This window comes from Nothobranchius furzeri, chromosome 13 (assembly GCF_043380555.1).
Source record: "Nothobranchius furzeri strain GRZ-AD chromosome 13, NfurGRZ-RIMD1, whole genome shotgun sequence".
NCBI classification, from domain to species: Eukaryota; Metazoa; Chordata; class Actinopteri; order Cyprinodontiformes; family Nothobranchiidae; genus Nothobranchius; species Nothobranchius furzeri.
This window is the reverse complement of record NC_091753.1, coordinates 37,952,720-37,964,283: the sequence shown is the minus strand read 5'-3', so window position 1 is coordinate 37,964,283 and position 11,564 is coordinate 37,952,720. Positions and strand designations below refer to the sequence as shown.

Here is an 11,564-nt window from a genome sequence, read left to right as displayed (position 1 = left end):
GCATTATACTTACTATCTCTCAGTATGTTTTTGTGAATTGTTACCAAAAGATTAAAACTGAAGCCATATAAAACCTAAAACACTCACATGGGTGTGTGTAAACAGGCTGTCGAGACTTTTTTCCTTCCTGTCTGTCTTTAAACTCATCATGTTTGACAGCTTAATGCATCATAAGTGTTGAGTCTGGTATGCTATACACCATTAGAATACTACTGGTTTACTTTGAACAGCAGATATGGAGGAATAAGTAGTGTTGTGATCATGTGACTATGTGATCCTGTTGCTGTAGGATGGGATTATTTCTGTCCCGTGTCTCTGCGCTGAGCCAGCTCCACACAGAGCGCTGCTATCACCATCCAAACAACCACAGCATTCACACAGAGCGCACATGGCTCGCTTCACCACCTGCTCCTGGCCTCGTCTCAAAGAAAAGCATTACTGGATTTTTAGGAAATTACAGCATTATGCTGTGGCCGTATGTGTTCACGCTCTCCCACACAATGCCAGCGTGCATGTGGGTTTTGGTGCCAGCGACTGTGTCGGCTGTGTTTCCTGTCATTCTGAAATGCGCTCTCATCATCGTGCATCAATAACACCATGCTGTATAGTTTCTTTATGACTTCTGGCGTCTTCTGATGGCATTTCCCATGTCGTACAGGGAGCATTCAAAGAGGGCTTTCCCCCCTGAGAGCAGCACTAAACGCAACAAATCATCATCCATCAGCGGCATGTCGGCCAAACGCACAGCCACGATCCAAGAGTAACAAAGCTTCACATTCAGCTTGTTTATTTTCTGCTGGGTTTCATGTCCTTCGATTGTTTCTCAGCGACTGCGTAGAGGTTTTATCCCCAGTGAAAGCCATGCATTGCTTCCCTCTGACAAACTTGGTGTTATTGTCCTTACGGAGGTTTCTTTGATAGTCTGACTGCTTATTGACTTCAATTAAAATCTCTGGTTCTGACTGTATATTCACCAAACAGCACCATGGTTAGCTTTAGTTTCCTATTTGTGTTGTGTGTGTGTAACAAACAGCAGATTCCAGGCCAGCTGAGATCTCCAGGAAAAAATTCTGCTGTTCCCGTTTTGAAGCTCAAAAACACCATAAGTGCATTTTTATCAGTATTCCAGGAAATGCCAAAGAAGCCTGTGTTGCAGTGAGATACGTCACTGCCAGAGACAAAGTTTTTGTCCGCATGCCGTGGCTTAATTTCCTCATTTATTTGGCGTTGCTGAAAACGTTGACGGGAAGGAAGTCCTTAAAGCATATTTGAGTAATGTGAGGAAGTATTTAAGCTGTCTCCCTACACTTTAAAGTTTATTTGTCATTACCTAATTCAGACCCAACTCAGACCTTCTGCAGGGAGGTTTTCACATGTATGACATCATCAAACCTAAAGTCTGCTTGGTCTGAACTGACCCTGGATCTGATGCAGAAATTCTAATTGGTTCAAGTCTCAGATGACATGCAGCCTTTTGGGAGCTTCTGTGTTTTAATAAAATGTGTTAAATTGCGGTCAGAGTCCACCGAGTGTTATTCTAGTTTAAGAATCCCCTCACGTGCTGAGGACGTAGCGTGACCAAATATGGTTAATTGGGGGCGTTTCTGTTTGTAAATGATGGCGAACGAACACAAGCACCTCGGTACGCACAGGTGGGATTTATCATCAGACGATTGCGGAGGAACGTGTGTAGGAGACGCCGCCGCATGTTTCATAAATCGGTCTTCTGACTGTTTGTACACACATTCTAAATTTGAGTCGTAGGAGGGAATATAGGACAGTTTCCACACAGGTGTTTCCAACTAAAACCTTCAAGCTTATGTTGTGTTTTGCCATTTATCGGTGTCCTGGGTCATTGGGAGCCCCAGCAAACTTTCATATGTGATACAGAGGCTCAAACAACAGTTTCCAAGTGTCAAACAAAATCCTTTCTTAGGACACTTTTAATGTGTTGCTGGAGGAAAACATTTTGTGAAAGTAAAGCAGGTTGCACGTTCATCTGAGATCATCGATTATCAGTTTGCAGCTCTGGATTGTTTTCCAGTTTAAACCTTATCTTTCTGCCTTACAAAGCAGGAGGAACGTACATCCTCTGCCTGCACACTGTGAAGTCTGTCCCATCATTAGGTTTTAAAGGTGATGTAACCTGATAGCATCTGAGGCTTTAAGAAGCTCTGAAGCTACACTCGTGTTCAGGAATGCCTCTGAGGGAAAGAAAATAACAGAATGCCTCTTTAAAATGTCTCAAAGTCACATTTAAATGGATCATCCGAGGTTTATTACAATTTAATTATTTAAATGCATGCTTCCCCTCCAGTCCTCTGTCGGAAACAGAAACTACTAGTAGTTTAAACTCCTGGTGATGTATTCAGCTTGTAGCCTATGAATTGGTGGCGTGAGGCTCATCGATGCTGCTGACCAGTTCCCCGGGGCGCTGAGCGGCTCGATGAAGCCGAAGGACACCGTGTCCTCTGGGACGGAGGTGTATAAAAGCCAGAACTGCTGCTCTCTCTTCTTCTCTGCCTGCTGGAGTCTGTGTGAGGAGCAAACAGGGAAGAAGAAGCAGCTCTGCATTCAGATAACAGGGAAACAGGTGAGGAACTGGGAACCAGTAGGTAATGGTCTACATGCAGGAAGGAGGTGTAAACTTAATTTTATGATCCTCTATGTGGGGATGAACTGATTAGTGATTTGATTTAATTCCAGTAATGAATGAATGAATGTGGTATTAAGAGGAGTGGCTACATGATGTTTTTACTCAGCTTTGCCACATATTCAAGCAGAAACGTGGAAGCTGAGGGTGATGAGCTCTGTGGTCCTTTATAGGTGGCAGAACGCTGCCGGTTGGACATTGATCTGAGGGTTAGAGCACAGGAAATGAGGCCCAGTTCCCCCTCTGCCCTCAAGCTAGACATCTCAAATTAAACAAACACAAACTGTAAAATTACTGAAAGAACTTTTAGATTTTAAAGACAGGCGTTTAAGCATTTAAGGAAATTGTGGACATTTAAATTATTATAAGGGTTAGGCCGACGGAAAACAACCTTGTTTTTTAGATTGGATCTTTTTTACCTAATCATTAGTGACTTTCTGGGTATCTGCAGCTGGGACTGTGCTGCTGTATATCTGTACCATTTATCTGCTTAATGGTACATGGTGGTTGTTGTTGTTGTTGTTGTTGTTGTTGTGCATTTCTCTGATTCCTTTTCATTTCTTCATCCTTTTTTCTGTCCGGTCTGGAATCATTCTGTCCCTCCGTCTCACCACTCCTGCCTCTCTGACCTTGTGCATCGTGTGGATTTTGGGGATATTTTTCCCTTCCCTCCTTTTGTTTTGTCACTTCCTTTCTGACTGGAGATTACGAAGTGCAGCATAGCCCCATTTGCAATGGAGGACAGTGACCATGAGCCTCCCACTTCGTCAGACGAGCAGGACTCCTGTCCATCGTCCCCTAATCACAGCATCACCCATAACGCGACTCAGGTAGCCCTTAAAACAGTCCCAGAAATCCTGATTTGGCTTTTGTTGTAATTAAAAGTTTTAATATTCAGATAAAGATTAAATTGTATTAATTCTTTTAATAATAATTTTCAAAGTAACCATTGAACTCTAAAAATACTACATTGGGAATTAAAATCAGCTGAAAAACTATTCTGTACAATTTAAAGCCTTAAATTAGAAATATTTGTTATTTCTAAAAGCGTGTTCCCTTTCATATCGGTTTGTACCGTTCCCCGTCTGTGTTTTCCTTTATTCTGTACCGATCGCTTTCCTCCTCGCCCTCTGCCACTCCGTCCTCTCTGTCCCCCACCTCCTTCAGCATTCCAGCCATTCAGACGACTCAGAGGTGGAAAACATAATGCATGATCCTCCACATCATGGAGGCCACAGCCATCAGCACCCGCTCGAAGCTCACGGTGCAGACGGCGAGGCTGAGGGCCTGGACTGCCCCCACACCCCGTCTTATCTGCGGCCCCCGGTGGCCGGGCGGGCTCAGTCAGACTCGGGTTCAGACATCAGCCTGCCTCTGGGCAGAAGTGTGGAGTTTGAGCTGCCGTCTCCTGTCAGTCCGTCCAGACCCCGGAGCCCCTGGGCTCTTTTTGACCCGTACAACAACAACGAGGTAAAACTGGTGGAGAGGAGAAAAGGAGCTGGCTGGTTTATTCGCAAGTGTACTGATGTGTCAGCAGGTGTTTCTGGCTGTTTTTTATAGAAACTTGTGGGATTCTGATGAAATTTTAAGCATTTGATGAAATTGTGGAATCATTACACAGCCATCAGTGAAAATATGCTTTTCCATGATGAACCTATGTTCTGTTTGTCTTTAGGACCAGGACAAGGAATATGTGGGCTTTGCAACACTACCCAACCAGGTGCATCGTAAATCTGTCAAGAAAGGATTTGACTTCACGCTCATGGTGGCTGGTAAAGCCTCGTTTTCTTTTTTTTCCTGGACATTTGATCCTAAGCCCCCAGCCCGTTTTCCTTTGAAGAGACGGCTAATCACAGGGTTTTTAGGCCTCGCTGATTTTGTCTTTGTTGTTCTTTGTTTGAAGGTGAGTCTGGCCTGGGAAAGTCCACGCTGGTCAACAGTCTGTTTCTCACAGATCTGTACAAAGATAGGAAACTGCTCAACGCTGAAGGTGAGGACACCACCACCACCACCGTACACGTTAGTCTCGTAGTGGTTGATGTTTTAAACCAGAGCCTTTTCCATTTCCTCCCAGAGAGAATCACACAGACGGTGGAGATCACCAAACACACGGTGGACATAGAGGAGAAAGGTGTGAAGCTGAAGCTCACCATCGTGGACACACCTGGGTTTGGTGACGCTGTAAACAACACTGAATGGTAAATGCCATTAAAGAGTGGAAATGTAAATGAAGCAGGCCTGTCCAGTAGCTGAGAGCGTAACCGTGCAAATGTTTGTGTTAAAGCTGGAAGTCTGTGGCCGACTACATCGACCAGCAGTTTGAGCAGTACTTCAGGGACGAGAGTGGACTCAACCGCAAGAACATCCAGGACAACCGCGTACACTGCTGCCTCTATTTCATTTCCCCCTTCGGCCATGGGTATGGGAAAGCTGTCTCTCTTTCCTCCCCCAGTGGGAGATGTTAACCCACAAACGCTGCTTTAAATAATTACTAAAAGGATGGACACTTCTGGTGCACTTAGCCCCATGAAGCAGTTCTCAGCTTCCTTCAGCAGACTCCAGATCAGCTGCAGAGCTTTCGCACTAATCAGTATTTGTGCTGATTTGGTGTTTTTAAGCATGAGTGTGCACACGCTGCTGTCCTCTTTGACCAAGCTCACTATTAAACTCAAATGACCCTGCAGAAGTGAAGAAACTGCTCCCTCTGCTGGCCGACCTCAATAATGACACATCAGATATGTGCATGCTCTCTTCCTCCAGCCTCCGACCTTTGGATGTTGAGTTTATGAGGGCTCTGCACGAGAAGGTCAACATCGTCCCCATCTTGGCCAAAGCAGACACCCTCACCCCCATTGAAGTAAAAAAAAAGAAGTTTAAGGTAAGACCATTTCTGTTGAAGCAGCTGAAGATCTAGAAGTGGCAAACAGAAACTCGCGTCTGTCCCTGCAGATCAGAGAGGAGATCGAGCAGTACGGAATCAAGATTTATCAGTTCCCAGACTGTGACTCTGATGAGGATGAAGAATTTAAGCAGCAGGACCTGGAGCTGAAGGTGAGCTATGTGAGTTTCTTCAGAAGGTCGTGAAAAGCCAAAAGACACACTGTTGCACTAAGAGAAGGAAACACAGCTTGGCTTACAGATTGAATTCGTTGTGGAGATTTTATTTATTTATAGCTGGTTTTACGTTTTGTTTTTTAAGGAAAGCATCCCTTTCGCTGTGATCGGCAGCAACACGGTGGTGGAGGCCAAAGGGAAGAGGGTGCGAGGCCGGCTCTACCCCTGGGGCATCGTTGAAGGTTTTACAATCCCTAAAAAAACAAACGATAAACTCCACGTCTGTCTGCTTTTAGCTTCACCTCCTTCCACCCAGCCGCGACGCAGCCTCAGCTGCTCCTTCTGTGTGTTTCAGTGGAGAACTCGACACACTGCGACTTCATCAAGCTGAGGAACATGCTGGTCCGAACTCACATGCAGGATCTGAAGGACGTGACCCGGGAGACGCACTATGAGAACTACAGAGCTCAGTGCATCCAGAGCATGACCCGCATGGTGGTGAAGGAACGCAACCGCAAGTAGGTTCCCGCTGAGGGACACGTGGTGCGCTTTGACTGAAATCTGAGCTATAAGACGAGGATATTTAATTAAACTGTTGATTGTTGATGAATGTCTCTTCAGTTGTGATGTTTGAGGGATTTCCAATGTGTTCTACAGTAAACTAACCAGAGAGAGCGGCACAGACTTCCCAATCCCCATGGTCCCCGGAGTGGCAGAGAGCGAGACGGAGAAGCTTATCCGAGAGAAAGATGAGGAGGTACGGCACGCCGACCGCGCACCGGACTCCGTTCCCGACCGAGAGCACGAGTCTCACCAGAGCTCAGAGCAGCAGGAACCCTCAGATCCGAGAGACGACCGAGAACGCTGAGTTCCTCTGGCTCAAATGTACCCAGATGTCCTTTTAGAAACCTCACGGTGTCGTTTTAGAGGCTGGGAGGTCAGACGCCGGTGTCGTCTCACCTTGGAGGCTCATCTGGACCCAGAGCTTTAGATCGGTTCCCAAAAGTAGAAATAAAAGTTCATTATTAATTATCGTCTTCCTAAACAGTCAGCATGGCTTCAGCCTGAATAAATAATAAATGAGGATCACTGGTGAGTTCCCGGTTTGATTCACATTTACCAGTAAGAACTCCTGAGGGATTTTTATTATAGATTATTAGAGCAGATAAACTGTGTCCTCTTCTATGTTGATTAAAAAGGTGTGCTAGGGTTACAGATAATATTATGGCATCTATAAAAGAAAAAACATAGTTTTTGTTCCTGGCTTTGCACGGCAGAAATACGTTTACATTCCCGGTGATGTGAATGTTTTCATGTTTGATTAGCTGGACTGTTTTGTCTGAATTATTTATGAATAGTAAATTATAGCTGATAATGTGTCAACATTGTGTTTTATCATTCATTGTCTCCCTAGATTATTCATGCAATATCTATTAAATAAATAAACATTTATTTTCCTCAGTGTTTTTATTAATTTTTGATGTGAGACAAAAGTTTAAAACGTCACTTTAAGAATAATCCGCCAGTGCGATGGCTGGATCATCTCCAAGAATCCAACAGGAAGTCCAATCATCTAGAACTCGTGATTAATGAGAGTAACGCTCATTTGGATTTCTACATTGTATAAATCAGCAGCAAGCTGGTGTGTAGGTGCAGGGGGCAGGTCATGTGATCTAACATGGAACACGTGACCTCTGATATTGATTTATGCCGTCACGTTTAAATAATCCAGTCAGATTAAACCCTCCAACGTGCTTAGACTACTGCTAAACTCTGAAATCTTCCTCTCATCACAGCTGCGGAGGATGCAGGAGATGCTTCAGAGGTACCAGGACCATCTGGTCTCTCAGAAGGACGGCCATTAACGATGGATCAACGTCCACATCGGAGACAACGGGAATCTTTCCTTCCACTTCTGGACACCGACGCTCTGAGGAGGTGGTAGGAGGAGACGTCTGATCTTCCGCTCCACTTTAAAACATATCAGAACTTTAATTTCCCCGCGTCATCACCAGGGCTAAAACTCACTTTTCCTGTTTAATTTCTATCTGTACGTTTTCTTTCATCTGTTTATTTTCTGTTTCACACTCGAGCTGTCCCCCTTGTCTTAAATGTTCCAGGTTTTATTTCATACGGATTATAATCTTTTTGACGTTAGTTTTATTTGTCTGTACGTTTGTTTTAAAAGTTTCTGCTTGTGTTTTTTTATATTTTCGGCCTCTGATGCCTGACTTTAATATCGAAGGTCTTCAGTAATAAATCCAATAACTGGTGCACATTAAAAGAACATTTATTTGCAATAATTAGATTTTCCTGAAAGTAGAGACGAGTAGACCCAATGTTTGCAGGAGAGTTGCATCTTTGGATGGTGTATTTATTTTTGCATGTTTCTTTTAATGATAACTCTGATTGCAGATGTTTGTGACAACAGATGTTTTTTTTTATTATTTTGCTTTATCTTGATGTTTGAGTGTTTATGTTAACATTTACTTTACTTATAAATCTTTCTATCAAAGTCTGATGGATTCATATTTCAAACTTTTTTATTAAGAATTATGATCAAAATGACTTCTGTGGAAAAACAAAGCATTCCTTGAGTTTTGTCAGGTAATATTTCTATTTCTGAATTTGTTTTATACTAAAAGTTGATTTATGTTATGGTTTGTTTGTTTTTGGGATGGGGGGTGATATATTTATGTACTGAATTTATAATCTGAATGAATATAAGGAGGAAAGCATACAAATGATACTATAATTCTACAATTATATTGTAATAAAATATGAATATAATTTTCTCCATCAGATATTGTTGATTTTATTATTTATTTTTTATTTTTATTTATTTATTGAGAACCTCATTAGCTCACACCATAGTGTGGAGCTATTCTTCCTGAGGTCTCTTTCAATTTCATTACAAATATTTTACAAAACACCCCCATCCCCATCCCCACACACACACACACCCAACAACAACAAACTCCAGGAGCTCATTATAATCATACCACCTCAATTGCTATAATAATATACCAATAAGTTACCACACACTTCAGAGTTCATGAAAAATCTAAATAGGTGAAAACGGAGAGTTTACACAGAGCAATAAATAACTATATTCAAGAATCAAAAATCATATCGCATCACATCCATAACAAACAAAAATTATAGAAGCTGTCATATCAGTCACATTTACAATTCACTGTGCAAAATTTACTGTTGTGTAAACAAAAAAAGCTTTAACTTCTTTTGAAAACATCTTCTATTGTTCTCTAATAACAAAAATCTCGGTATGGCATTCCATGCAACCATGGCTCTGTAATAAACTGCTCTTTGCCTTTGATTAGTTCTGCAGCGCGGTAGTGCGCACCTTATGTCACTTATCTGTCTCGTCTTGTAATCATGATTGTCTGAAAAAAATGATAATTTGTCATAAATTATTTTAGGTATTTTTGTAGTTATTATATTTCTTATAAATGTGATCAGTGAATATTTTAATCTGCATTTCACTGTTAACCAGGCCAACCTATCATGCATCATACTAACATTTGTTCTATAATAACAACCCAGAACAATTCGTGCAGCTTTATTTTGTGCCACTTGTAACTTATTTAAATTCATTTCACTTGTATTAGACCAAATAACTGATGCATAATCTAAATGAGACAGTACTAATGTTTGAACTAAAGTTTTTATCTGCAAACGAGGAATAAATTTACAACAATATTTGATCGTGCCCATACTTCTTCCAAGTTTCAGCAGGACATGATTTATGTGACTAGTCCATGACAATCTAGAATCCACAATTACCCCCAACAGTCTTGCTTCTTCTACCTGCTCTATCTCTGTTACCTAGCTTCAAATGCAGTCTAGGTGTCATTATGTGTTCAAACACGGCTCATTTAAACTGAATTACTTTTTTTTACGCTTTATATAAACCCCTTAAGGTTTATTGAAGCAAACTGAACTAATCCTGAACTATAGAGGATAGGGGCGACGGTGGCACAGGAGTTAAGTGCTCGCCTCGCAATCGGAAGGTCGCAGGTTCGAGACCCGCTCAGTCTGTCGCTGTCGTTGTGTCCTTGGGCAAGACACTTAACCCACATTGCCTGCTGGTGGTGGTCGGAGGGACCGGTGGCGCCAGTGCTCGGCAGCCTCGCCTCTGTCAGTGCGCCCCAGGGCAGCTGTGGCTACATTGTAGTTCATCCCCACCAGTGTGTGAATGTGTGTGTGAATGGGTGAATGACTGATTGTGTTGTAAAGTGCCTTGGGGGGTTCCAGGACTCTAGAAGGCGCTATATCAAATACAGGCCATTTACCATTTACCATTTTAGTTTTATAATTTAATTTTATTTACCAACAGGAGGTAAAACCAACCATATTTACCAGTTTTAAAGTGACTGTGTGTATTTTGCCTGGCAATAGGGGGCAGTACATACCTAAATGCAAGCAAGCAGTATTTTTGTGTTCGAGTAGGTAAGAACTTACCAACGGATGGCCATTAGGGTCAAAAATCCCTGAGACCACAATCTCCAGGAAAAGACACGTTCCGACTTCCTTTCATAGCTGGCAACGAGTAAAGAAGTAAATGTGTAAAACAAAGTTAATGAATGTCCAAAGTTTTGTAACCATTTGTAAATGTGTTTTGTCCTCACGAGCTCCCATAGAAGGAAACATGGTGTCTAATGTGGCGTCGCTCAGAGACTTGGACCCACTCCCGTATAATTTGTACCTAATTTGTATGGTTATATGTTATGAAGCCGCCAATATTTTTCAACAACTGGACATCATTTAATACATTTTCATCAACATTTCTATGAATATTTCCAGAGATTAATGGTGAAAACTACACGTTGTCTCTTTAACATCAGTCCACTTTTGATTACAAAACCAGAGTCTAAAAAAGGGTCAGTTCCAACTCTGCCTGGACAAAATTAAGAGAAGTATTTGGCAAATTGTTTATTTATAGTTTTTATTGGTTTGTTTTACTTGATTTATTTCCTGATTATCATATTTGTAGGGTTAAAGAGCTTCATTTTTTTTTATTTGCATTGAAATGACTGAATAAACTACACTCAAATGCATCATAAAAGATCATCAGCTTACTTTATGTGGCTAGTGTAATGAGTCACAAAATCTGATCTCACAACTTTATAAAACAGATTATTTTATTCAATATTTTGACGTTCCTTTTGAAGTGACAGAAATCATTGCTGGTAAGCTGATGAAGGTGGTTGTTTGGATTTTCTGACCCTGTGTACCATCTAGGGTTAAGATTTCATCATCACTCTCTACATCATGATTAGACCTCCACCGTGCTTTACTATAGGTAGGCTGATCTTCCATGAATCACTGTTGCCTGCAGCATCACTTGTAAAGAGCAGGTTCACAGAGAAATCATTTTTAGTGATCTTTCAATGAGTTTAACATGCAGGCTGACCATAAAATTTGATGGAAAATGCTTGAGTCAGGATAAACCACATAGATCTATGTCACACTAAATTAGCATTCATGGACTCATCTTGGCTCGCAACGAGGAAAGTTGTTGTTTTAGCATCAAAGACAGAGGCGAGCATGTCTCAGCTAGTAGAAGCTAACTGTTAGCATTAGCAGCTCCACCACATGGCAGAATTCCTTCAGGCTTCCGTTATTTGTGGAGATAAAACATTAATGTTGCAGATAAAACAGTCAGTTGTAGAGTCACATTGCCGTTAGCCAATTAGAGGTAAGTCCAAATGTCGGGAAATAAGACTCAAATTCCTGCTGTCTGCTGCCACTTTCTCCAGCTGACCTCTACGTCCTTAACAGTCTCATTTATTCATACTAGAGACCAGTGAAAATCTATTAAAGGTGTGGGAAACTT

General features: G+C 41.8%; 1 protein-coding gene across 5 annotated transcripts in view; it reads left to right on the top strand.

Moving 5' to 3' along the window:
• septin4b (septin 4b) overlaps positions 1 to 8,509 on the top strand; it is a 41,489-nt gene extending 32,980 nt beyond the window's left edge. For 2 of the 5 annotated variants that reach the window (XM_070543196.1, XM_054742710.2), the window contains 9 exons: positions 4,329 to 4,425; positions 4,557 to 4,851; positions 4,938 to 5,072; positions 5,414 to 5,531; positions 5,603 to 5,704; positions 5,853 to 5,949; positions 6,063 to 6,225; positions 6,365 to 6,464; positions 7,504 to 8,509. In XM_070543196.1, coding sequence (XP_070399297.1) covers positions 4,329 to 4,425; positions 4,557 to 4,851; positions 4,938 to 5,072; positions 5,414 to 5,531; positions 5,603 to 5,704; positions 5,853 to 5,949; positions 6,063 to 6,225; positions 6,365 to 6,464; positions 7,504 to 7,572 — 1,176 coding nt within the window. In that variant the 3' untranslated portion in view covers positions 7,573 to 8,509. Of the gene's footprint in view, positions 1 to 8; positions 2,594 to 3,357; positions 3,484 to 3,820; positions 4,124 to 4,328; positions 4,426 to 4,556; positions 4,852 to 4,937; positions 5,073 to 5,413; positions 5,532 to 5,602; positions 5,714 to 5,852; positions 5,950 to 6,062; positions 6,226 to 6,364; positions 6,465 to 7,503 lie in introns of those variants that run through there. The other 3 variants (XM_054742709.2, XM_015951604.3, XM_054742708.2) reach the window with 3 other exon arrangements.
• The last annotated feature ends 3,055 nt before the right edge of the window (positions 8,510 to 11,564 follow it).